The 27,595-nt window shown below is 38.1% G+C and overlaps 1 protein-coding gene across 1 annotated transcript in view; it reads left to right on the forward strand.

Moving 5' to 3' along the window:
- The window catches only part of LOC101001980 (protein POLR1D), a 44,903-nt gene that overhangs the window by 11,542 nt on the left and 5,766 nt on the right, over positions 1-27,595 (forward strand). The window contains exon 2 of the mRNA XM_003913709.5: positions 16,126-16,200. Within this exon, the coding sequence (XP_003913758.1) occupies positions 16,126-16,200 (75 nt within the window). The remainder of the gene's footprint in view (positions 1-16,125; positions 16,201-27,595) is intronic.

Raw genomic sequence — 27,595 nt, forward strand, 5'->3', positions numbered from 1 at the left:
CTCGTAAGAAGGCAGAGCTTTGTATCTGCAAGGCCAAATTTGGCTGCAATGCATCTCACATTAAGTGAGAACTGACCCCTCCAAGGCTGACAATATTGGTTTTGTGAGCACCTGTTCTACCCATATACCTACTGCGTGGTTTCAGATTTGGGGAATTCCCAGACCGATAATATTTCAAAAAAATCTAATGGGGTGAAAGGATGTGGGATTGCTTAAGTTTTATTTTGCCCTTACTTTGTGAAATGGACTTTCCCTCACTTCGGTGAAAAATTACCAGAAATCCCAGTCTTTATTTAGGTGACCTGAAGCACTTGGAGGCCAAAACAAAGACTTAAAGCATTCAATAATTTGATGTCTGTTGTGCCATTTTTATCTTGTTAGCTCCACAATAAATTGAACAGAGTCTTGGCCTTTTCCCTTGGGTCCCCATGAGCATTTGTGTACAACTGTTAATAAGTTACATGGGATCTAAGAATAAATTTTCATTGGAATTCCGATTTCAAGTGAAGGATCACCCAACATTGTGATCCCTCATCTAACATTATTTCAGATCCTGAGTTGCTTCTTTGCTCTGCATACTTAAACATAAGTCCTGGTGCTTAGAATACTTAACAAGGGGTTTTTGTTGCTGTTGTTTCCAAAAGTGATTAATATAAAATTGGTAATGTAAAATTAATATAAGCTTCATTTATCACTTCATTCCCTGAAGATGAAGCGTAAAAGAGTACCATTATCATGTTCTTGTCAAAGTAAATGAGTTGGATTTATATTATTTATCAGACCTTGTAATTGAAGCCTTCTAGATTTGATACTACAGTTTTATTTCTGCTTTTTGTTTATTGGATTGTTTACATGGGGAAGATTGCAGTTTGTCCTTAAATGGACGGAAAATATTAGGGATTCTAGGGGCTTATGATTAGAAACTTATGATTCGTGTGTTTATATGGCAGAGATTGCACTTTGTCCTTAAATGGTTGGAAAACATAAAGGATTCTAGGAGTTTATGATTAGGAACTGTTGTGCTGAAAATGTCTGTCTTTAGAAGTGTTAGCTTACAGGTGTGTCACTGTCTTCTGCCCAGACTTGTAGCAAGCAAGCAGAGGATTCCCTTCCTATTTGCTTGTTCTAATAAGTTGGTCCCCATTGGAGAGCAATGAAAGATCAGAACAAGCCAGAACATGAGGAGGCCAACTAGGCTTATTCCTGGCCAAAAGCAGACAGTCTAACAGACACGTAACTGTGACTGTAAAGTAAGAAGACTGATTTGCCTCACCAGGTAGGAAAACCAGTTTAATCCTCCTTCAAGGCAGATAGTGTCTTTTCCCCTTTATAGAAAACAACCGAGACCTGGGGAAGTTAGGTAACCAGCCTAAGGTTATATGACTAGTAATTAGATAGGAACCCAGGATGGCCTGACTCCACAGTCTCTGCTTTATTTTGACACATAGTCTCACTCTGTCACCCAGGCTGGAGTGCAGTGGGGTGACCTTGACTCACTGCAGCCTTGACCTCCTGGGCTCAAGCAATCCTCCTACCTCAGCCTCCTGAGTAGCTAGGACCATAGGTTCAAGCCACCAAGCCTGGCTAATTTTTGTATTTTTTGTAGAGATGGGGTTTTGCCATGTTGCCAAGCCTGGTCTTGAACTCCTGAGCTCAAGCTATCCACCCGCCTTGGCCTCTCAAAGTGCTGGGATTAGTCATGAGCCACCACTCCTGACCAACTCAGTTTTAATGGGCATGACGTCATCGATGTTACCTGCCTTGGACTCACATGAAGCTAACAGCTTTGCCAGAGCATATGCTCCAAGGAGTTCAGTTTAAGAGACAAAATTGTTGGCCTAGCTGAAACATGTTGGAAATGGAACTGTTCTCTGTAAATTTTAAACGTGAAAAGAATCAAATGAATGAGAGAGTAACTTGTTAAGAACCCAAATAAAGGTTTACTGATAATACTTGGTTTGTGAAAATACCATTTTTCATATTATTAAACCTTATTAGCATTATCTTTAAATATGTTCATTTTAACTTTTTCATCTAAATTGTGCCAAAGCAGCACTTGATCATCCTCAAAATATAGAAACTGTTATTCACGGATTGAATGAAATAAGGGTATGTGTTTTTTGACAGAACTCTGGATATGAAGTTAGAAAGCTCTGGGGTGGAGTCAGCTGTGTCCCTTACTGGTTGACCTCAGACAAGGCAGTCTCCCTGAGCGTTAGTTGCTTAACCAATAAAAGGGAAACAGAAACTTTAAGGGTTCGTCTCAGCCTCGGTGAGGTAATATATATTATTCTGTAAATTGCTGTGCACATGATATTTTAGTTAACATATATAACTATGAATAGTATATCTATGATTACTATTGAAATTGTAACTGTAAAGTGATAATTTAAAAAAATTCTTAAAATAACAGATTTGTTCAGTGCTTTATAGTTACAAAGTAACTATAAATTATATTAAATATATATTATATATATTTATATATATATAAATTATATTTAATCCCCTTAAGAATATTGAAAGGTTAGTAGAAATATCTTCATTTTAATCACATAGCTCTGTGACCTTGAATATCACAGGATCACAGAGCTAGTAGGTGCAGAACTGGGACTCATTTTCTCACTGCTGTATTGTGGCTGCTTTCTTATTCTCTTAAGGTTACTTGATGGTGTCCTAGATTTAAAATTATAAAGGAAGAACTGCATAATCAGTCTTCTAAAAGCATTGAGAGGTGTTTTAGGGATTATATAAAGATAGAACAGTTACTGAGTAAGTCTATTCAGTCTGGATTTTTCAGGTAGGAAATTCTGCTCTGAAGCTTGTGTGTTGCAGATCACAATAATCATAGACACATCACATAGCATTGGGATAGTGTTAGTGTTGGTACTTACAGTGTTGTCCTCTAAAGGTAATGATCCTGGGCTAAAATATTATAATTATAATCTGTCTCATCATTTCTCCCCAGGGTGGCCATACATGCCATCTAGGCTTTGAGAGGAAAAAAATAAATATAGGTAATTTTGAGTTAAATTTTCAAAAACCAGGTATTATTTAGTGTTAGGCAAGTTGTTAACTTCTCTAAACCATAATTTCCTTGGCTTTATATGACAAAGTTAAACCAGATGGCCTCTAACATTTGAGAAACTTTTCCCTTATATTTTTTAATAATATAGATTGTATTTAATGGATCTTTACCTGAACATTTTGGTTCAGGCGATTAAAATGAAAATTATAGCAAAAAGATCCTTGAAACTTTTCTAAAAACACTGGGCATATAGGAATTAATATAGTATATGTCCCAATTTCTATCAAGCAAACAGTAAGAGAGAACTGTAAATTTAGGGGTCTAATATTTCAAATGAGATGTGAAAGTATGGTCCCAAGCATTTGTACTGAAAATGCAGTGCCCCTTTTTTGGTAAGCGTAAGAGTGTATTAGACTTTGGGAGGAAGCCAAATTATGCTGTTTGGAAAATCAGCATGATCTGTCTCTCAGAATTTTCCCCTGCAGTCTCAATTGGGTACCTATTCTATTTTTAACTTAGTTCTAAACTCTTTGTTAGCATTGCTCCATCCAATTAAACTGCAGCTGCTGTTCCATTCCCTAAGGATTGTTTATGTTTCAGTGGATGAGATGGTCCTAATATATATGGCTACTTAAAGTTTAGTTTTAATTCAGGGACAAGAAAATATTGTGTTTTTAGTTTTTGATATTTTGTAAAACAATGCATAAACATTGGCTCTAGAACATGCTTTCACATTTCCCTTGTTGGTTATATCATCACATATAATTTATAAGTCTCTGAATGATAAAGTGTGGTTTGCTGGGTTTTGGTTGTCTTGCAGCTGGTTTCTGATGCCAAAATCATCGATTATATTACTCTCTGTGGTTTCTTTCTTTTGGCAGCTGATGTGTTGTTGGTATGATAAGTGGTATGATATAAAGGTAAAGGTTGGATTAATCGTAATGGAATTTTCCATGCCTTGAGTTTTTCTCCTATAGAGATTAGTCTCCATGAGCTGCTTCCTTCCTTTTAGCATCTCTCCGCGGTGTTCTAGCGGTTCCTTTTCCCCGGAAGTGGTGAATTCAGGATTCTAGGTGACGGAGCCCAGATGGTACTTAGAGTTGCCGCTAACTTTGGCTGCGCTTGGCGAGCCATCCCAGATCCTTTAACGCCCGAATATGTCCGTGATGGTATTAGTTAGGTAGTTTTGGGCGAATCGTCCACGTCTTTCCGGAACTTTTGTAAAGAGTCTTCCTGGTGCGATGCTGTTCTCAAGTTAGGGTTTACGAACCGCCGATCCTGCCTGGTTTCTCATTCTATGGCAAACAAAGAGGAGAGCACTTAAAGTTTTTACCAAAATGACGTTTAAAACGTTCAGTTCGGCTTTATTTCGGCTGCCGTGGCGAAATGGCACGAAAATGAATTGAAGCTTTATAAAGTGGTTAAGAGTTATTCAACGGAATGCCGCGCCCGCAGTGAACCTCAGCATTGGAGCCAGACTGATGGATCTACTGGCGGTTCAGAGAGTTCAGATCATCCTGCTCCATGAAGAGCAAACCCCTGCTCTTAGTGCGTCCAGTTTTGTTAGGTGATAGGCGCTCAGAACCATGCTTACCCAGAGTTTAGTGAGAATTGCTGAATCCCAAAAGGATATTTTTGGAAGAGCCAGATTCCAGCCAACATGTCCCAGTCCTGAGATAGACTGAAAAAAAAAGATTTGGTCTGTGATTTTACTATATTAAAAAAAACTTTTTTCAGAGAGACCGTGCTGCCTGGTGTCCCAGATTCTGGCGGGACCCTCTCACACCTACCTCCCCGAGAAGGACCAGCCTCCAGCACTGAGACAATATTTAGGTAGATATTTTTAGAGCATTATTGATAGAAAATACTGTCTATGGGTGTAATTTGTTGTAATCTCTCCCTGCCAGTGTGTGGAGGAAACTACCATATCCCTCAAAGCCATGTTTGATGCCTAGAGTGTGAAAGACAGAAAATGCCTGGTGATCAAGATGAGGCCTGGTCTGGCAGGCAGTCCCCCACGGCAGGCGGGAGGCACGATCGCTCTAGAGTGGGCTACACCCTCTATTTCACTGGCTCTTCATCACCTCTTGCCTCTAAGGCAGGACTCTGCCTTGCACTTAGCGGCCGCAGGGCTGTCACTGAACCTGTGATGTTGTCTGTGGAGAGCAGGCTTTCTCTTCTTCCCATCTCATTGTGTATTGCTCGATTTCTAAGAATTAGAAGTATACATATGTTTTCTTCCTGGGGTTAAAAATGACTTTATTCAGATGACGACAGGTAAATTATTTTATCTTGAAATAGCATTTTCAAGAGACGAATTTCTAAGTGTTTTTAAATGAAAACACTTTAAAGAGCATGAAGTGATGAGATGCCAAAATCCTACACATTATAGAACTTTCTTTTATGTTTTTTTTTCCTATTCCTTGCTCTTAGCTCTGAGTATAATTTATAATCATTTGATGAATCAGAGACTGAAATCTACAAGGGGTGGACAGCTTGTTTTCTAGCAGATTACTGCAGCCTTGACACGCTGAAGAAAATAGCTTCAGCAGGCTGACCAGACTTTCTGCTGAATAGGCCATCCTCAGGGCTGAGATCCAAGAACTCTGAGGTATTGTTTAGGACAGTCTACAGAGAACTGCAGATGATTTGTATCAAATAAAGCTCTTTTAGGATTAAGAGAGTGATTTACAGACCACGCTTTTGGTGAGGTGGTTTTTCTGGTATGTGGTGTGTTTATCAAAGAACAGTACACCTACCAAACTTCTCCCTCATTTAAAAAAAAAACTGTAGAGGCAAACTTTAGAGGCTTGTATTGTAATGTTTTTTGTACAACTTCTGTGATATTTTTCCTGTCTATGTTTTGAACAGCTGTTTGGTGAGAGTCTGAATTTTATTTTTTATTTCTGCTTTTTAGTCTTCTGCCATTTTTCCTATCCTTTACTAAATTCAAGCAGCTGCCATATTAGCTTTTCTTTGCTGGATATTGGCTCGCTTCCACACCCATCTTTCTAGACTTTAAATCCCTTTTTCTTTTGCAGTTTTGTTTTCATCAGTTTTGTTCTCGAGAGCATCTGTTATCTTAAAGAGATAACAAAATACATTTTACTGAGTAAAAGAACTCAAGAATTATTTGACCTTATATTCTCTGTGTGGATTTTTTCCCCCAACTAATATTTCAGAAGAGCGTAGACTGTAATATTTTTAAACCTAACATTTGACCTATCAACAGATCTGCTCTTCCTGTTATTGTATTGTCCATGGGCTTTTCTATTCAGAGTTTACTATTTCCTAATTAACCCTATCACCACCACCCCACAAAGTTATTTTCAGTAAGAGATGCTTTTCTTCATAGCGCATATAAAAATTTACCATGGCACATTTACTCAGGTTTTATAATATGAATTGAAAAAGAATCACTGTATTTTCTGTATCAGGATTTAAGAATAAATATTTGTAAAAATACTTGCTGCTTTAAAAATGAAGTCAAGGCCGGGCGCGGTGGCTTAAGCCTGTAATCCCAGCACTTTGGGAGGCCGAGACGGGCGGATCACGAGGTCAGGGGATCGAGACCATCCTGGCTAACACGGTGAAACCCTGTCTCTACTAAAAAAAATACAAAAACTAGCCGGGCGAGGTGGCGCTCTGTAGTCCCAGCTACCGGGAGGCTGAGGCAGGAGAATGGCGTGAAACCCGGAGGCGGAGCTTGGGAGTGAGCAGGATCCGCCACTGCACTCCAGCCTGGCGAGCAGATGGTGACTCCGCCTCAAAAAAAAAAAAAAAAAAAAAAAAAATGAAGTCAGTAGACCCTATAGTGAAGTAGGTATCTTATGAACTGAGAAATAAGTTTTCCCTAGGAGCTAAATGTTAAGGATTAACCCACATTTTAACCACAGAAGTGATCTCTCTGTAATAGTAATCCACTCTCAGTGGCCAGCTATAAATGGGTAGTTGCAGATTTGAGAATGTTGATGTCCAGGTGAGGGGACATGAGTTTTGTCTTTGCCAGAGCCGTTCTTGTCATGATAAGCACCATTAAATATTGCTGCTCTACTTGCCCCTCTCACTAGACTGAGCTTCTTGAGGACTAGGATCATGCTTTGTAATAGAGCTGTGGTGTAAGGGTTAAGATCCTGGGGCCTAGAGTCAGATTGCCTGGGTTCACATCCCAGGCCCTATCATTTATTGGCTATTGCGGCCTTGGGTAAGTTTCTTGACTTTCCCTTATTTTCTCCTTATTTGCTTACCTATGAAATGGGAGCTACATAAGTTGTGAGGATTAGCTGTAAGGTAAATGGTACGTAAGTACTGTTACCATTATAATTTTTCATCATGTCCCAGTGGTGCATGTTAAATGCATATTAGAACTGTATTCAAAGGAGAATTGCGTGGACCCTGGATGAGGAGAGCAGCCCTATATATCACAAATGCATGGATGCCTCTGTCAGTGGAGATCCAGTGCTCAGTGCAATTCATAACCCAGGAAACACCCTCCTCATGTTTTGACCTGCATCCTTGAATGAAAGGAAACTGTGTTTAAATATGTGGGCCGGGCGCGGTGGCTCAAGCCTGTAATCCTAGCACTTTGGGAGGCCGAGACGGGCGGATCACAAGGTCAGGAGATCGAGACCATCCTGGCTAACACGGTGAAACCCCGTCTCTACTAAAAAGTACAAAAAACTAGCCGGGCGAGGTGGCGAGCGCCTGTAGTCCCAGCTACTCGGGAGGCTGAGCCAGGAGAATGGCGTAAACCCGGGAGGCGGAGCTTGCAGTGAGCAGAGATCCGGCCACTGCACTCCAGCCTGGGTGACAGAGCGAGACTCCGTCTCAAAAAAAATAAAAATAAATAAATATGTGAAGATTGTACCAATGTTGACTTTCCAGTGGACACTACTTTAGAGTGTGGAAAGGTTTTGAGCTGCAGAAAAGTTAAAAAGAGAAAAGACATTAACTTGTCAAATCCTTCATCTTGGCATGAATGCAGTAGATTCTTCACTAAGAAAATATTGTTTCCCACTAGTGCTAAGCTTCCATTGTCTTGCTTGTCATGGTATTTCATTTCATGGTTCTGAAGATACTCATGATTTAATACAGGACTTGAAACAGTTGCACTTGGAAACTGAGTAACATTTTGCAATCTTAGATCATATTACTCTTATGTTTGTATATGTGTAGGTCTATGTGGAACATACAAGAAATTTGACACTGATTCATAGATCATTTGATTATTTTACATTTTGTTTTTTAATACTTTTAGACTATTATGGTTTATAGAACGTATAACCTTCCCTCAGTATCCCTGGGGGATTGCTTCCAGGACCCCCATGGATACCAAAACCCATAGATGCTCAAGTCTCTGATATAAAATGGCACAATATTTGCATATAACCTACATGCCTCTTCCTCTGTACTTTAAATCATCTCTAGATTGCCTGTAACCTAAGTAATCTATTATTACTAATATTACATTGTACTAGGTATAATCTTGTATTACCTAGTACAATGTAAATTCTACGTAAATAGCTCTTATTCCGTATTGGTTTTTATTTGTGTTATTTTCATTATATTGGTTTTTTTTTTTTGCTTCTTTAAAAAACTTTCAATCCATGTTTGGTTGAATCCACAGATACAGAGGGCCGACTGTATACTCTTATGCTTACAAAAAATGGGGCACTGCATTTTCAATACAAATGCCTGGGACCATACTTTCATATCTCATGTGAAACACCGAATTCCTAAATTCATAATTCTATCTTAGCATTTGCGTGACAGCAATTGGGCCATATGCTAAACTTCTGTATTAATTCCTATACATCCAGTGTTTCTATATAAGCCCCAAGTCAAAGTATTTACAAGGCTCTTTTTCCTATAATTTGCAAGGAATGAAACCACTTTTAATTTATGTGAAAATCTTGATTATAACAATATAATTAGGGACTTTATTAAGATCAGTGCAAGAAAATAAGCTTCATGGAATATATACAGAATATTTCTGCCTTTCCACATTAATCCAAATATTACCGACTCATTAACAGAATAATCAGTGTGTGCAATAAGTTAATTCTGTTGTTTGATACTTAGCTGACTTTCAGCCATTTCAAAAAATGGGCCTATAAGAAAGGAGCAGTTACATCTATTGACGTGGAACAAACAGGGAGATTGGGAAAGGCTTGGTGGAGAGGGTAATGTCAGACCTGAGTGTCTGGTGTAAAGGTTGTGAGTGGAGAGTGATTTGGACAGAGGGCATAACCCGGGCATAACCCCATGCATGTAACAGCAAATGTAGTGTTGCAGTTGGTGGGAGTGTCTAAGCCATGTTAGGCCTCTGGACTGTCAGAGCCAAGGCCCTAGATGTGGTGATCCCACAGGGCATCTGTGTGGCAAAGGCTTGCAGAGACAGGCTAGTAGCCCTCCTGTGACGTCTCACCCTCTCTGTACTGGCACCCTCCACTCCAACATTAGGCACTGTCATCTCAAAACACAATTAGGATCTCCACTAAGAAATGGAGTTCAGAAGATGTTAACATGTGTGAGTGAAGTGGGATTTTGCCCACTTATAATATAATGAAGCAAAAGAATAATATTGGAAGCTAAACAAAGGCCATTTATCACTGATCAATAACTCCCTAAAGGGAAGAGTGTTTTCTAGATCTGAAACTTCGCTGAGATTTTCAGGCAGCCCTAAAGGATCAAAGTCCTCAATCCTGACAGGAAAGATTCCAGCTGTGCCTCATTCTGTGTCCTTCGTCAGTGTCTGTGGTTTCCCAGTCTGCCCTAATGTTTGATGACACTAAGGATACGTGTTGCTGTTGTGCCCCTGTTCGTTTGGCCACTATAGGGGATTGCTCCCTCAAGAGCCTGTAGCTATTCATTTTTTTCATTACATTTATTTGCCCAGTGACATACTATCTTTTTCTCTTTTATCTTCTTTTCACCTCCTTTGTCTATCCTCTTCTTCCATCTCACCCATCATCATCTATTCTGTCTACAGATGGAGTATTTTTATTTTTAAATCCTTGCATTTGTATCATGTCCCACACATACCCAGAACCCATTTATTCCCCAGATCTTAACTTAGTACCTACCATGTGCCAGGTATTGAGAAAACTAGGTTGAAAAAGACAAGTTCTGAGACCTTTAGGAGTGTAGTCAAGTAAAACATAGCTATCATAGTTCTTCTGCTTCTTATAAAATACAGAACACTTGGATCCAAATCAAATATTTCATTTTATCCTCATAACAACCCTGTGAGGTAATTATTATCATCGTTGCAAAAAGCAATCTGCAGTATTTTTGTCTTATTTTTCCACCATTGCTTAAAATACCACTTTCTTCTATCTTTAGTTCATGTGGGCATGAAATCAACAAAGGATCTCATTAATCTTCCTTTCAAACTCACGTTCCTCCATCACTTTCCAGTCTTTTGCCAGCATAAGTTCTTCTTAAAAATTCAGCACCTTTTCTCATGACTTTCTGTTTGTTATTTTAGAAATGAATATTGGAACTCCCTCCTCACATTCTCCTAGATAATCCAATATTTGTTTTTAAAGTACATATATGGCTCTTTATTTTATATGCAGTCCCTAATAACCTCTTCAGAGAAGAGCCTTGCTCACCGTATAAATTACAGTACCTTGTATTTAGCAAGTGTGTAATGTAGATTAGCCAAATTTAACAAAATGTACAGATTAATTTATTGTGCCTCTAGTTTGTCTGAAAAATTCTTTTCCTTTCCCAAATGACCTCAGTGTTCCTATTGAGTTTTACCTTGTGTTTAAAAACGCTTTTCACAATTTGAATTTTTTTCACCTTTCTTTAGAGCTGATACATGACCCCAGACAATTTAATGTTTTACTGAAATTAAATAAGGATATTTCTAAATTTTTGCCTGTGTCTGTAGTCAAAATACTAAGTCATAAAGAACCAAACTTTGTCCTGTGGTTTCTACAGATCCCTATGACTACTAAACCACTAGTTACTACTGGCAGGATGAACCCATAAGCAGTTGTTTGCAGATGTTCAGAGTGATCTGATCATCTGTCCTTATTTTTTGAGACGGAGTCTTGCTCCCCTTGTGCCCCAGGCTGAGTGCAGTGGCGCCGAGCCTCGCCACTGCAAGCCCGCCCCCTCGGTTCACGCATTCTCCTGCCTCAGCCTCCTGAGTAGCTGGGACTACAGGCCTCGGCCACCTCGGGCCTGCTAATTTCTTGTATTTTTAGTAGAGACGGGTTTCACGGTGTTAGCCAGGATGGTCTCTGGATCTCTCCTGACCTCGGATCCGCCTGCCTCAGCGCCTCCTCCCAAAGTGCTGGGATTACAGGCTTGAGCCACCGCGCCCGGCCTGTCCTTATTTTTTTTATCAATGATCTGACATCAAAGCTTTACCGAAGATGAAGTAGATAGTTCCATTTTTCTCTCTAAGCTTTATTACTCCATTATGGGAAGAAATTTAGATTGCCATCGTAAGGTTTCTTTTACATGTATGTGGATGACTCCACAAGTATAAACATGTTTGCCTTCAGCACTGATAACGTGTTGGGCCTTTTAGATGACATCCCAGTCAACAGCAGCAAATGATGCTGTGCTCATTTTTGCCAATTTTCTAAGAAGTCTGTATTCTTGTCACCAAGTCGTGCTTGTTTGAACACACTCAGGAAGAGAGAAGTCCTGTTAAACAATGTATTGCCTTTTTTGAACCTGTTTTTCTGTCCATCATGTGACAGATACTGTACTGTATAGTTAGCTGATCGAAGGTGACTTTTTAAAGACTGAGAGAGACACAAATGAGGAAAGCTTCTAACGTTCAGCCCTGTGTTCCTAGCTTTCCTTCACCATCGCAGGAAGAGGCCTGTAGCTCCCTCTGACTGACTCCATCATTTTTGAGCAGTTATTTGAGATTTAGCTTCTCTGATTTTATTCCTTTAAAATTCCCATTTTCCTACTTTATTGTTTAATTTTCCTCTCAATTTCTGGTGCTTTATTTCAGTTGCCTTCAATTTCTTGCTACCCCTTCTGTATACTGGAACAGTTAACCTTCAGTTGATTAAAGTGATTAAAAAGAAACAGACCCAGATAACTCAAAACTAATTTGTTTGACTTTGGATTTTAAGATGATTTTGTACCAGATTTGCATTCCCACTTGGGTTTTATTTAAGCTGCTATTATGATCAGTTGACATTCCTTAAGCATGTACCAGCTGGCTAATGGAGTGAACAGGCAGGCCTGAGGAAGCTGTGCTAGGATGGAAAATTGGCTGGAGATAATACACACATGGATCATTGAAAATTGATTGTGGTTTGTTCCTGTGCCCAGAAAACCGTCTGCTTAATGACTCAGCTCTCTTGGGTCTCCATGGAACTTAGTATTCTAATATAATTAATTGGTTTTACAAAGAAACCTTCAATATATTGAAAAGAACCAAGTATAAAAACTAGCATACCAAGAACTAAGTTTATGTCTGAATAATTTTTTAATGGTTCAAGTTCTGTATATACTTAGTACTTATATGTTCTCCTATTTGCTTTTCCTGTATTTTAATTACAGTTTACACTTCTTTCATCATCTCATTAAAAACTGTCTTGTTTCATGCACGCTGTTTCATAATCTTTGATAATTTAAGTATTTTGCCTTTGTGATAATGTAGAATAGAAACTGGATTTATAATTTCCTTACCCAGTAATTCATTAATGGGGTTTCTCGAGGAAACAACAGAGGCTATAGTAATGGGGTAATTGCTGACTTTTTCCCCTTAATTTTGAAGGTAGTGATACTGTTTTAAGGTTGGGATACTTGATTGCTAGAAATTGTTGTTTTTTTCTTTGAAAGTAAAGCTCTGTAGAGGGAGCTTATGCAGGAGAATTTTGGGTGGGAAGTAGCGAATGCTCAACATTCTTAGGGCAAAATAGTGATCAGTCCTCCCTCATTCCTTCCGCCTCTCCAGTATCAGCCTATTCCCCAGTTCTCTTTGAATAAATGCAGTAGTGGCAGTCTGTTAGGCCTTTTTTTCCCCATTTATTTTAATTTTTGCCTTTTAATGATAAACGATTTCTCCAGGATTTGCTGTGCAGATATTTGTGGAGGAGATAATCTAATAGAAGGATCAGATGATACCTAGCCTTAAAAACAGAGGTTGGGTTTTGTTTGCTTTGTTCCTCTTCCCCATTGCCCTTCTCCCTGATCGTTAGCAGTGTTACTTTGGGCAAGTTAGTCGATGTCTCTGAATATCGCTTTCCACATCTGCAAACTGGTGGTAATAACTATGTTGTCATGGTTATATAGTATAGTACTTGGTATACTTAAAGCTCTATATCAACATGAGTTGTTGTTAAACCAATTGCAGATACCTAACTTGGGTAGATCCAAACCATGGGAATGGGTCACTCTGCACCACTTTGGCTGTGGACAGCAGCTAAGCCCCCTTTACCAATGGGAACAAGGTAGACCAGCTGACTGAGTGCCCTTCCCCCCAGTCTCTACTCCTCTTTTATGGTCTTTCATCCTTGGTGAATTTGTTTTACCGCAGGCAGTCTTTCTCATACACATACCTTCTTTTCTCTTTGATTGTACTCGTAAACCAGAAGGCATCCTTAAGCATGCCAGGTAAAATTAATAACAGTGCTACAGACAATTTTAAGTAGAATTGAAACTAAAGAAGAGTCACTGTCAAACTTCAAGCTCTTGAAAGCACCTAGAATATGCCTTCAGGGTCTCTGCAAGAATCTTTACTGAGTACCTTCTGCAGATGTATAGCATTTCAGCTGGATTCTGACTCAAATAAGCTTCTGTAGTCTGGTCCAGAAAGCTAGGCAAACATTTTAACATAGTTTTTATGGGAAAACACATTCTAGTTTATTTGTAACTGATACGTATTTTGTTCATAGTTGGGGAACTGCCCCAAAAAGTTTTTTTCCCAATTATTTTTAACCATTTCTTTTGACAGAAGGAGAGCACATAGGTGGATCTAGGTATGATTTATCTGTTTTTATTTTAAAACTACCACACTAATTTATGGGAAAGGAAGAGGCATATTTGGAATATTTATACCCTTTAAGTTTTTTACTTAAATCTATAAGGGTGAAAAAGGATCTCGGTTTGGAATTAGGATAAATTTTGATTGAACTACTGTAAGAGACAAAGTCCCCAGATCATTTCAGCAGGCCATATCATTATTCTAAAGAGCTGGAAGAAGCAGCATATGTGGTCATCAAATGAACTTACCTGTTCGTGATTCCATAAGACTGGGCTGCGAAACTTGTGACTGAGGGAGTCAGCATGTTGGTAGATAGGCAAGCGCTTCAGTTCTTCATTGATCCATAGCAGTGGGCCTTCCCAAGAAGGATCAGAAAATGTCAGGCTGCTGAGTTAACTGAAAAGACATTAAAGATCTCAATCAGAGTTTATTTAAAAATGAGTTATACAAAAATAAGCAGATGTATTTTTGAAGATGAAGAGGTGGTGAAATAGTTTGAAAGCATAGTATTAAGAATATGGAAGTAAATAAAGAGAAACAGATGAAAAAAAAGTTGAAATTGTTTTCTTTGGTGGGTAGGGCAGGATAATGTAGAAGACTATTGTATTTTAAATCTTTTCAATAATATTTGTCTTTTTAAACGATGTGCATGCTTTACTTTGATAAAAATCAACATGAAATAAAACGTTCTTGTAAACAGAATGTTAATATTTGAAGATTATATAAATAGTGTATGGTAGTATTATAATAGTGTCATTATAACATTTTGATATAGACTCTATATAATTATCCAGCTTCAAAAATTCATGATTAGATTTATAGTTCTGTTTTTGGACTATATTTGTTTTGGACTATATTTGTTTACACCTCTCTTTTTCTTAACTTTGTTATTGATACATCATATTCAAGTCAGGGATGATCATCTTCCTATGTTGCTACCCATAGCACCTTGCACAGTATTTTACACATAGTAAAGTCTCAGAATATAGTTGATAAATATGTTTTCTGTTTTTTTTAACCTCTTCAAAAATTACACAAATAATACATGTTCATTGTAGAAAAAATGGAAAATGCAGCAATGCAAACAGAAAAAAAAATCACCTTACAACTCATCTTACTGTTTTGATAACATCCCTCCAGATTTTTTAATTATTATTATTTTTATTTTTTTTAGAGACCAGGTCTTGCTGTGTTGCCCAGGCTGGTCTCAAACTCCTGGCCTCAGGTGATCTTCTCACCTCAGTCTCCCAAAGTACTGGGATTACAGGCATGAGCCACCATACCCAGCCCTCTCCAAACGTTTTTCTATGTAATATATATGTAAACAATTTTGAAATTAAGATTATTCTACACATATTCTTTTGTACCAGCTTTATATACTGAATGTCTGTCCTGTGCCAAAAATTCATTTGTCTTCATTTTTAATGACTGCCTAATCTTCCGCGTATGTGGATATGTCATGATTTATTTAACCAATCCTTTATCAGTAAATATTTAAGTTTTCTGTTTTTTTTCTTTGTTAGCAAATAGTTTGAATATCCTTGTACATATAGTTTTGCATACTTATTTGAATATTTTCATAGGACAAAGTAAAATTTTTAGGTCAACTGGTATATACTATTCTTAAGGTTCTTTATTATGTTGCTGGATTGTCTTCCAGAAATGTAATATCAGCTTCAGTCCCCATTAGTAGAGAAGAAGTTATCCATTTTTCTACCCCCCTCACTAATGGGCAGAAACATTTATCCTTGTTGAGTTCACTGGTATTTTTTTGAATAACAGTGAATTTGAAAAAATATAGATACATACATATTTGGATGTTCATGTCTTTTGGTTATTCAAATTAATAAGAAAAGAGAATTCTTGTATTAAGGGTATGTGATTTAACTGTCTCATACCAAAAATATTTTTCCCAGTTTGTAATTTTTTCTCTTCATTGTTGCTTCTCTTTATATTAATAGTTTCTTTTTAATTTATGTGTTCAAAATTGTCAACTGTTTAAAAAAAAATTTGCCCCAACAATCATGCTTCAAAGGTTAGTTCCTTTCCCAAGATTATGGACCTAGAATGAATTGATTTTCAGAACTTAGTGGGGTGACTGCCTCTCAAATCTTTTCCTTTTTCTTATCAGGAAAGCAATAGAAGAACTGCTTAAGGAGGCAAAACGTGGGAAAACTAGAGCTGAAACAATGGGACCCATGGGTTGGTAAGTTCTTTGAGTAATCTGCCTTAAAACGTAAGAAAAAATTCTTAACTGGAGATATAAATATGTAAATCTTTAGCATATAGAGGAAATGGGAAACCTTGGAAGCAGAAGTCGCTCAGAGACAAGTGTAGAGTAAGACACTGCTGAGAACCGAATGTTGAGAAACTCTAACAACATGAAGAAATGGGCAGCTGGCGCATATGGAGGATATACAGTATAGGTTCATTGTCCCTTTACTTCACAAGTCCCCAAGAGGTATTTAGATACTACTGTGCCCAAAGTCATCATCTGTGCAAGAGTAATATTATGTTGGTGTTTATTGTTTAAGAATTTCTAGCTTACTTATAGTCCTTAGTAAATTAAAATTTATTTTAGGAAATTAATTTTAACTGTAAACATTTTGATTATGTGACAATTCAGCCATGCAGAATTAAAGATTACCTTTGCAGATTATGTACAAAATAGAGCTTGTTAAAACTTAATATGGACTGGGCACAATGGCTCATGCCTGTCTTCCCAGCACTTTGAGAAGCCCAGGTGGGAGGATTGTTTGAGCCCAAGAGTTCGAGACTAGCCTGGGCAACATAGTGAGACTTCATCTCTACCAAAAAAAAAAAATCCTTCTAGGCACTACTTTAGTGATGCCATTTGCATTTGATGAATATGCTGATTGTAGAATTTTTATCTACAGTTAAAAATGTACTGCAGTGGAATGAGGTGGGTCATTAAAAAGAGTAAAATGTAAAAATGTGATAAGAGTAGAAGCTAAACTTCTGAACTTAGCTTGTTATGTAAATTTGACGTTTAGAACCGTGCACATGGTTTACCTAAAATCCAAGACGAACATTAAAATAGAGAGAAAAGATAATACCTAAAAATCAAGCAAAATAAAACATGGACCTGATAAACCATTGAGTGGATGACTTAGCTTCATGGAAAGAAACTATTTCAGGTGATCTGAAATTTGACTATATTTCTAAAAGATAAAAAATAACTACAAAGAAATTGTTTACAGTCACCATATTGTTAGTATTGGTATTGCTATTCTGAAAATTTTATATATTAGGATAAAACAAGCAATACTTGCTGTATATAAATACCAAGATTTAACATGAAAATGTTAAAGAGCTACAAATATAAAATCAAAGAAGTAAATACCTACCTATAATCCTAAATTCGAATTGGAAACATCAGTATGAGGTTGTGCTAGATTTTCTCTTAAAAAAGAGAGGGAGAGAGAAAAGCTTTTTCTAGCTCTCTTCACAGAAAAGGCCTAGAAACAATGACCACCCACCCAGTAGCAGTGGGCACCCCTAGTGCCAAAATTGTTTTATGTAAATACCATTTCTCACTGAAAGGAGAGAGGAATCCTTAGAGTAAGAACTGATTACAGACCTGAAGTAGTGCCCACAGTTAGCCAAACTGCAAAGTTAGAGGTCACAGTCTGCAAGACTATCCTTACTTTTTATACTAACTGCAAGTTCAGAGGGTTCCCCCGAACTACCACCCTTAGCTTCAATAATTCACTGGAAGAACTCACACAATTCACTGAAATCTGTTATACTCATTCGTGGTTACAGTTTATTACAGGGAAAAGATACAAATTAAAATCAGCCAAAATAAGACACAAAGATCCGAGTCTGGGAGGAGTCCAAATGTTAAGCCACTGTTACCCTCTGCTCTGTGAAGAGGACATGCTACCCTCCCAACATCAGTGTGTGATAATAGGCATGGAATATTGCCAAGCAAGGAAGCTCACCTGAGCCTCAGCATTCAAAGTTGTTATTGAGGTTTCATTACATAGGTTTGAAGTCACAACATGCTACCCTCCCAGCATCAGTGTGTGATAATAAGCATGGAATATTGCCAAGCAAGGAAGCTCACTTGAGCCTCAGCATTCAAAGTTTTTATTGAGGTTTCATTACATAGTTTGATTGATGGATGGATGGATGGATTACATGACTGATCTCAGTTTCCAGGTTGACTGATGCCACATAAACCAAAGCTCTCACCCTAAGTCACATGTTAGTCTTTCTGGCATGGCCAGCTCCCACTCTAAGACTCTTAGGTGTGGCCAACCCTACCCTAAACAAAGACATTTCTATCAGGTATGACATAGATTACTTTCTGGAAGCTAAGGCAAAGGCCAGTCCTCTCTTTGGGCCAGATCAAACTCTTCACTACATGGGCAGGAAATGTATAAGAGAAGCTGGAAAATCTTGTCATACCAGAAAGCAAAGAAACTGTCAAAGACCAATGTACTCATGTCAGAAAGACTCAGGACCCACTTGAAAGGTCTCCCACTAGTCAAAGATGAGATAATTTAATTTAAAAAACAAATAAATGATTAAAACACCTAAAATATGTTAAAATCTATAAGGTCATAATGATAATCATAATGACAAACCTGGTAGTCCCTTTTATAGGATGCTAGGGAACCAAATCACTATTCACAAAACTGATAAATAGGAAGAAGTAAGCATTTACCCTGTTCCCTGTACAAATTATACTTCAAAGTCACCACTTGATGAAAGAAAACTTTACAGAACAATTATAACTAATGCATTAGAAGGATTATAGAATAATATTATCATCATTTGAATTTCAACACATTCATCAACCCTTATACCACAGAAAGACGCAAGAAGAGCAAACCACCACCTCTGGGGCATCCTTGTCAAAAAATTGAACCTGAATCTGATCAAGTCTCTAGTTAGAACTACTAGTTTACAAGAAATACAGAGGCAGATGAACATGTTAAATGACACTATAAGGCTGCAATCACAAAAATCCAAAATGTGAGAAATGCTACAGGATAAAGAACCCAGTTTCTTTAACAAATGAATTGCAAGGAGAAAAGAAAGAGGAGCATCCTATCAATTAATAGATTTGAGGAACATCAAATAAAATGGGTACCTTGTTTGTATCTTTATCCAAACTAACCGTAAAAAGTTATGAAACAATTGAGAGTATTTGATATTAAGGAACTGATGTTGATTTTTTAGGTGTGATAGTATTGCTGTTATTTTAATTTTTAATTAAATTAAAATTTAATTTAATCTTTAAAATTAAAGGCTGAATTTTTATTCAGCTGAATAAAAATTTTATGACAGGCTGAATCTTTATCAGGCTGTCAGTGATCATTGGTCCAATCTAATACCTATTGGAAAGACTCAGCATAGAGCTAAAATCATGCAGTTTACAAGTAATTAAGAAAATATCAGTCATAGTTCTTGCTCTGTAAGGAGGGTTCAAGGGGATTGGTTGTTTCTAGCCAGCACTCCAGATAGACGTCATTTATCCTGACAACTTTAATGCCACTTACTGGCTTAGTAAAACTTTCTGATAGTAAAAGAACTAGTTCTGCTCTCCCTGGGGAAAGTTACCATGTGCACCAGCCTGTCTTGAGATTTGTGTGGGCATTGATGTACTCTGGAAATAACACCAGTTACATTCGCAGTTCCACAGAGTTACTGGGAACCCAGGCTCCTCCCAGTTTTCCAAATCTCCCAGTCATAGGGTGTGACTCTTTTCTATGTATTCTAATATAGAAACAGACATTGAGTCCAATTTCAATTAGCAGAAAGGAAGAAGAGAAAGAAGGCACACCCGTTTGCTTTAAGAAAACTTGCCATGACTGGGCACTGTGGCTCACGCCTATATCCCAGCACTCTGGGAGGCCGAGGTGAGCGGATTACTTGAGGTCAGGAGTTTGAGACCAGCCTGGCCAACATGGTGAAATCACATGTCTACTAAAAATACAAAAATTAGCGGGATGTGCTGGCGCACATCTGTAATCCCAGCTACTTGGGAGGCTGAGGCAGGAGAATCACTTGAACCTGTGAGAGGGAGGTTGCAGTAAGCCGAGATCACGTCATTGCGCTCCAGCCTGGGGGACACAGTGAGACTCCGTCTCAAAAAAAGAAAGAAAAGAAAACTTGCCAGAAGTTGCATTTACCATTTCTTTCTTTTCTTTTTTTTCTTTTTTTTTTTTTTTTTTTTTTGCCTTGAGACAGTGTCTTGATCTGTCGCCGGATCTCAGCTCACTGCAACCGTCTGCCTCCCAGGTTCAAGCAATTCTCTGCCTCAGCCTCCTGAGTAGCTGGGATTACAGGCGCCCACCATCACGCCCAGCTAATGTTTATATATTTTTTAGTAGAGACGGGGTTTCACCATCTTGGCCAGACTGGTCTTGAACTCCTGACCTAGTGATCGCCCACCTTGGCCTCCCAAAGTGCTGGGATTACAGGCATGAGCCACCACACCCGGCCTGTATGTACCATTTCTCCATGTACCCCATTGGCCAGAATTTATTCTGATGTCTACATCTAGCTGCAAGGACAGAAATTTCATCTTTTTTTCATAGGCAGTTGTGTGGCAGATAAGTATCTGGGGTTCTTTGACTACAGAAAAAAAGGAAGAGCAGATATTGAGGGACAACTAGCAGCTTCTTCCCAGGTATAGGGAAAAGCATGTTGAAAAGGGAGTAAATAAAGGATGCCAGGCAAAGTAAGATACTCCAGATTGTAAGAGGTGGATCCCGGGGAAAACTAGGATGTGAAACTTACACTTTCCCATGAGTCTGCATGACAAGAATTCCTGCTGGCACTGTTATTTCCTTATCTCTGTTGTCTTGGAACGGTGGTTCTCAGACGTCTTAGGATACTTGAACTCTTACGTTATTGAGAACCCCAAAGAGCTTTTGTTTATGTGAGTTATATATATCAATACCAATGTTTAAAATTAAAGCTGAGCAATTTTTAAGTATTTATTCATTTTTAAATAACAAATCTAATACATGTTAAGATAAATAGCATATGAAAAATAACTATTTGCAAAACAAAATATATTGAGTACAATAATTTTGGAAACCTCCTTGATGTCTGGCTTATAGAAGACATCTGGGTTCTTATATCTGCTTCTGAATTCAATCTGTTGTAATATGTTATTTTGGCTGAATCATATGTAGAAAATACTACCTTACAAAGATACGTATTTTCAAAAGGAAGAAGTATTTCAATAACTTTTTCAGAAAATTGTAGCTATTCTTCTTTGATACTACATCAGAACTTTGCAAGTAATTTCAACAAGTAGTAGTTTCTTAATATTCTTTTTAATAATGTGTACTTTTCTTATTCTTTTACAGTAAAAGCCCTTTATATAATATCTTTGTACCTTGGCTGGATCTTCTACTTATTCTTGATTTTGTAACATCATCATTGGTCATCTGGAAAATACTGGTTCACTGAGTTATGAAGCTTCCAGATGTTGACACATGTCATTATAGAATATTTTTAAAATCACATTTGTAAATATCATCACTAATCTCATCAGATAAGTCTTTTTTAAGTGTCAAGGGAACCTGTCAAGTTCACAGTTTACCAAAATTCTAATTTTCTTTCATCTGGAAGCTCCAATTGCATATTGGCAATGAATACTGTGAATTGTTTTCCTTGAAGTAACAGGCTCACCCACGTCTGAATAGCCAGCTAGTTCACTTTGCCACTCAGTCACACAAGTACTTTTCCTGGAGGCATCCATCATAATCTCAAGTAGCAGAAGTGCTTTGTATTTATGTCCCGTTTATACACATACATTATTAAAAAGACCCATGCTCAAGGGTCAACATTTAACAAAATTAATAATTTATGCTGCTTAATCAAGGACAGTCTCAAAACTGGCCATTTTTAATGCATGGTGGTAAAGAGTACAGTGACCACTGGTACAGTTTTTCATCACTGCCTTGATTCTTGCCACTGTTTTACTTGTTGCTTTTGCACCATCAGTGCAAATGTCAACCTTCTGGAGAAAAGCAAATTATATCAAAACTATGGAAATAGCTTTGACTTTGTAGATTGCCTCATGAGTCTGGAAGACTCTCAGGTTCACGGATCACACGTTGAGAACTGCTGCTTTAGATAGGTGCCAGCAAGCAAATACAGCAACACAAGGAAAATAAATAGGAGGAGAAAAAAGGAGACAAAGGGTCATTTGTTGAAGATAGGATGTCTACCCATAGTGGTTCAGCACAAGATAAACATTCAAAATCAATTCCTTGCTTATACAGTCAATAGCCCACTAGAAAACATACTGAGAAAAAAGGAAATTGTGTGATTGTCTATGATTGTGTGATATATTTACATGTAATACACAAACATATAATTTTCGGCTGAACCATGTGAAAATTAATTGTAGGCATGTTGATTCTTCAGCCCTAAATTCTTCAGCATGCAGATCTCAAAGACATTCTCATACATAATCACATTGTAATTACCATATCAATGAAATTAATGTATAATTTCATATCATCATCTAACATCCCAAAAATGTCTTTTATAGTGGTTGCTTTTTGTTTGGGATGCAGATTCAGGATCCAGGCAAAAATGTTCCACATTCTGGATTTGCCTGATTATGTTTTCTTGATTAGATTCAGGTTAAACTTGTTTCACAGGAAGGACTATTACACAGGTGATGTTTTTATACGTCTTCATTACAACAGGTCAGGAGGACTTAATGTCAGGTTGCCCTTGATAAAGCTGGGGACTACCAGATCTCTCCATTATAAAGGTGCAGGTTTTCAGCTAAGATATTTTTGGGAGGAATGAGATGACAGTATTGCATGCCCAGATATAATAGTCTGTAAATGTATAGTAATTAGTATGAGATTAATTTAAGATTAAAGACATTAGAGAGAGAATAGGGAATCAGAATAGAGACCGGGGAAGAGAGTAGGGAGGAAGGAAGGGAGCGGAGAAGTAAAGAAAACAAAAAAAGAACGGAGACCCACATATGTATATGAACTAACTGTGTGGAAAAAGGTCATTGTTCATACTGGTGGAGAAAGGGTGGATTATTTAGTAAGTGGTGCTAATACAATTGACTATTCATCTGTAATACTGAAAATTAAAAACTAAACATATAAAATATGAATCTTATAGAAGAAAATACAGGATAATATTTTTATAATATTAGCAAGGATAAGGTAGAAACCTCCCTTAGCCAGGCACAAAACCTAGAAGCTGTGAATGAGACAACGGCAGGTTCAGCAGTGTCATAATAATAGTGAACTTCTACATAGAAAAAGGTACCATATGAAAAGTTAACTTGTAAAAAGACAAGTGGTAGACTGGTTGAAATTATTTGCCATGTATAACAAAGGACTAATAATATTGAAAAAGCTTCTACAAATCAGTTTATAAAAAGAAAACCATATCTGTGTGTGTGTGTGTGTCTGTGTATGTGTATATATCAAAACTACAAATGGCCATAAGTAAACATATTAACAGACATTTATTGAGTACTTAGCAGAGCTAGGCACTATTTTGACACTCATGTATCTGTAAACAGAATGACAAAGATTCCTGCTGTCTTGGAATTTATAATCTAATGGGGGTGGGAGCGCATGCATAGGTATTTATATTCCTCTTAAATAGCACTTAAATTTCACCCATTAGATTGGCAGAAATGAAAAAGGCAAGTAATCCAGTGGAGACAAAGGGATGTGGAAAGGGGCGCAGTGTTGTGCTTCAGGCAGTGGTGTGGTTTTCTCTGTGCAGGGCCCTGGGCAAAATGTTGAGTCACAGTTCTCTGTGCCCCTTTACCCAGGATCTCTGCTTCTGGTGATCCCTCTTTCATAGAACTTAATAAATGTGCACAGACCTAAGTACAGAATTATTGTAGCACATTTTGATAGTAAAAAAAATGGAAGCAGTCCAAATGTCCAAAGACAGGAAAATGCTTCAGTAAACTATGGTACATCCTACTGTTGAATATTTTATAGTCACTAAAAAGAATTGGTCAGCACTATATGAATCCTTGTGAGAAAATATCTACTATGTATGTGAAAAACCGAGTTTGGATCACTGTGTGTAATCCTTTATTGGCCAGGTCAGGGAAGGCCATGGGAACCCGTAACGCATAAAGGTCTGTGAGAAGTTAGGCCTGCTAACAGTGAGCACTAAGGGGAGCACGAGAAGCGAGGAATGCTATCCATTGTGATGCTCTACCAGGGACTCTGTTACAGTAATGCATAACAAATATGTGTTCTATTGATCACTTTTTAATAGTTTTTTTAATGAGAAAATAATCTGGAGAGGTTTTTTAAAATACAGATCTCCAGCCGGGCGTGGTGGCTCAGGCCAGTAATCCTAGCACTTTGGGAAGCCGAGGCAGGTGGATTGCCCGAGCTCAGGAGTTCAAGACCAGCCTAGGCAACACAGTGAAACCCCATCTCTACTAAAATACAAAAAATCAGCTGAGCGTGGTGGCATGTACCTGTGGTCCCAGCTACTCAGGAGGCTGAGGCAGAAGAATCGCTTGAACCCAGGAGGCAGAGGTTGCAGTGAGCCAAGATTGCACCACTGCACTCTAGCCTGGGCAACAGAGCAAGACTCCGTCTCAAAAAAATAAAAATAAAAAATACAGATCTCCTTCCCTGCTTCACTCCAGAGCATTCTGATAGAGAAGTCTAAGATTGGTCCTACAGGTTTTTTGTTTGTTTTTGTTTTTGTGTTTTAAGCTTACCAGAAGATCTTACCGAGTTTGGGAAGCACTGCTCTGAATAGTTGAGCAAGTCAATCCCATAGAAGACTTCACTTCATTAAAAATAAAAAGTTTGTCTGCTTTTTTTTTTTTCTCTCTCTCTCTCTCTCTCTCGTAATGTTTACATTTTGACTCTTGATTTGTGTTGCTCTGGAAGCAGGAATCTCTGGGTACATGCTTATTCCAGGGGCAAATATTTTTTCCTAGCAGTTGAGCACACCCAAACAGATATGGGCTATGAAAGGAGGTCTGGACCCATGACAACCATGGCTTGCTTCTACTCACTGGTGCTGGGACAAAGGGGACCTGCCCTCCATCTGCTCTTCCATTTATTTAAATAAGTGTATGTGAGAAACTTTTAACCACCAGTCATTAGTTCTCAAATTTATCTGCACATTTGAAATCACCTGGAAACCTTCAGACAATACTGATGCCTCTGCCCTACTATCAGTGATTATGAGCTTGGGGTGTGGCCTGGGCTTTGGAGTTTTAAAGAGATACCCAGCTGATTCTAAAGCTCACACAAATTTGAAAAACAGTTTACTAATCCCTTTTTTTAATTAAAAATAATGATACCAGCCTGCTCTGCAGAATCCAGAACAATCCTACACCTCGGCCAGGGGCAGACAGCTCCTCTGTGCTGAAATAGCACTTAGGTAGCCTGGCCAGGTGTTTAGCCACAAGAGTCCCAAGACCCATCGCTGTGGAGTGGACCTTCTTGGACAGTTCTTAAAAGAGTAGCTATCTGTTGTTCACTAGTGGCCATGGCCTGTTTTTTTCTATCTAGAAGGCCTTTTATTTGCTTTAAAATTTAAAATAGAACTAGAGTGAGTGGTATTATTTTTTCGTTTCGGATATTCCATAAGAAATAGATGGTTGAGCAGGTGCCAGAAAGAGATTGCTGAGCTAAAGAAAATGCAAGTGAGATGCCATTTTTATTTTATAAAGCAAGAGACCATTTGGTGCTATATTCTTCCTTGGATGTATTTCAGCAAAAGAATCTCTTTAGAAGCTGTTATTGACAGATGCTTTAGGAGAAGCTGAAATATTGGCTCATATGACTTCCTTTTAGTCAACATAAAGGAATTTATAAGCGTAAATTTCAGAAATTTGTCCAGCTTCATTGTCTACAAAGCTGTTTTTATTCTGGTCACATTCACTTTAGCTTATCTACTGCCCAGTATAATTTCTGAGTCTAGTGCCTGTGGAACTTCAGCCTTATACTTGGAAAAACTTATATTTTGGCAAAATAAGTCCTAAAGATTGAATTGAGAGAAAATGATTCTTGAGTTCTCTTAAACCAATTGTTTTAAGGGGAATGACTTTTTTTTTTTATGCTTTTCTGTTTGGATTGAGAGTCAATCTAGAGATATAGAAGGAAGTCACCCATCTTGTTCTTCCAGTTTATGTCATCAACTGTTGATTATTGGAAAGCAAATAATTTCTCCAGCCTTTATCCAGACATGTGTTTATTTTAATTTAAATACTTATTTTTTATACTTATTTATGTAAGTATTCACAGGGCACCAGTAGGTATGTTAAGAGGCCAATCATGGACAGCAGTAAAGAAGACTCACTCTCCTGGCCTTAAAGTTTTTAATCCACCAGTGGATACAGAAACAAGCAGGCGATCAGTGTGGCAGCCACGCTGACTGTGCTAGAACCAATGACGAGGGGAGCAAGGGCTCGCATCTCAGACAATTCATGGAGGAGGCTCTTGGCAATATTTTCAGGCCACAGAGACCCAAAGCCTTTATACATATAGAACATGAGACCCAAAGAGCTTTCCTAAAGCCCTGGCTAGCGAATCGCTGATGGGACTATAACTTGGCTTTCCTGTCACTTAACACTCCTTGCATGGCATCACTTCTCTCTGTGGATTATTATCTGAGAACATGCTGAAGTGCCAATGCTTACTGCCCCTGCTTCCCACATTCCTTTCATATCCAGTTATGAAAGTGAATGAGAGAGCCCTGAATGTGTTACTGTTAGAGCACATATCTATGTAAATGATTTGCGTTGCTGAAGGAGTTGAAGGCTGAGGATTATAGTCTTGCAAACTGTCTCAGTGTGCTACTCTTCACATATCTGCTTCTGAACTTCGACTTCCCCTACCTTCTGCTCCTCTTGGTAGTCTCCAAAGACAGAGACACATAAACAGATAGCTTGGTATATATCTTTGCTACAGGGCTTAGCATAATGCTTTGCATATCTCATATATATATATATACACACACACACACACGCGCACACACACACATATACAGACAAACACATATGTCAATGATTTTTGATTACTTTTAGGTACAGTGTTGGAGACAGTCATTGAGCACCCACTGTGAGCCTCAGGACTGTTGTACACAGAGTAATTAAGGGTTAACAGTTTACTAATAGGGATTATAACGCCATAAAAAGCGTTTTTCAGGTGGCCACATGCTGAGGCATTTGATTGCCAAATTATAAACTGTAGCACCAGGGGTGGTTATGGTAGTTGTGGCAGCATTAAACAACAAAACGAGTTGTAATCAACCACAGCATCAAGATAAAAAAATATTCCCCTTGTTTCATGGAGAGTTGGGAATGGAGTTAGGCCCCTGCTTCAGTCTTTCTAGAGGCATTATTCCAGACCTGCATCCATGAGAGTGCAAAGACATGTACAGAATGGAAGATATGCTATTTGCTAGTATGAGAATGGATTTGTCCATAGAAGAAAATAACAAATTGAAGTGCACTGCATGGAACCTTGCTTCCATGACTCCAAGGTGTCTATTCCCTAACCATAAAAATAATTCTTATTTCCCACTACCTGTTCGACTTCACACATCTCAAAGTCAGGTGTGTTAAAGGGACTCTC

The sequence above is a fragment of the Papio anubis genome, chromosome 15 (assembly GCF_008728515.1).
Source record: "Papio anubis isolate 15944 chromosome 15, Panubis1.0, whole genome shotgun sequence".
Lineage (NCBI taxonomy): Eukaryota > Metazoa > Chordata > Mammalia > Primates > Cercopithecidae > Papio > Papio anubis.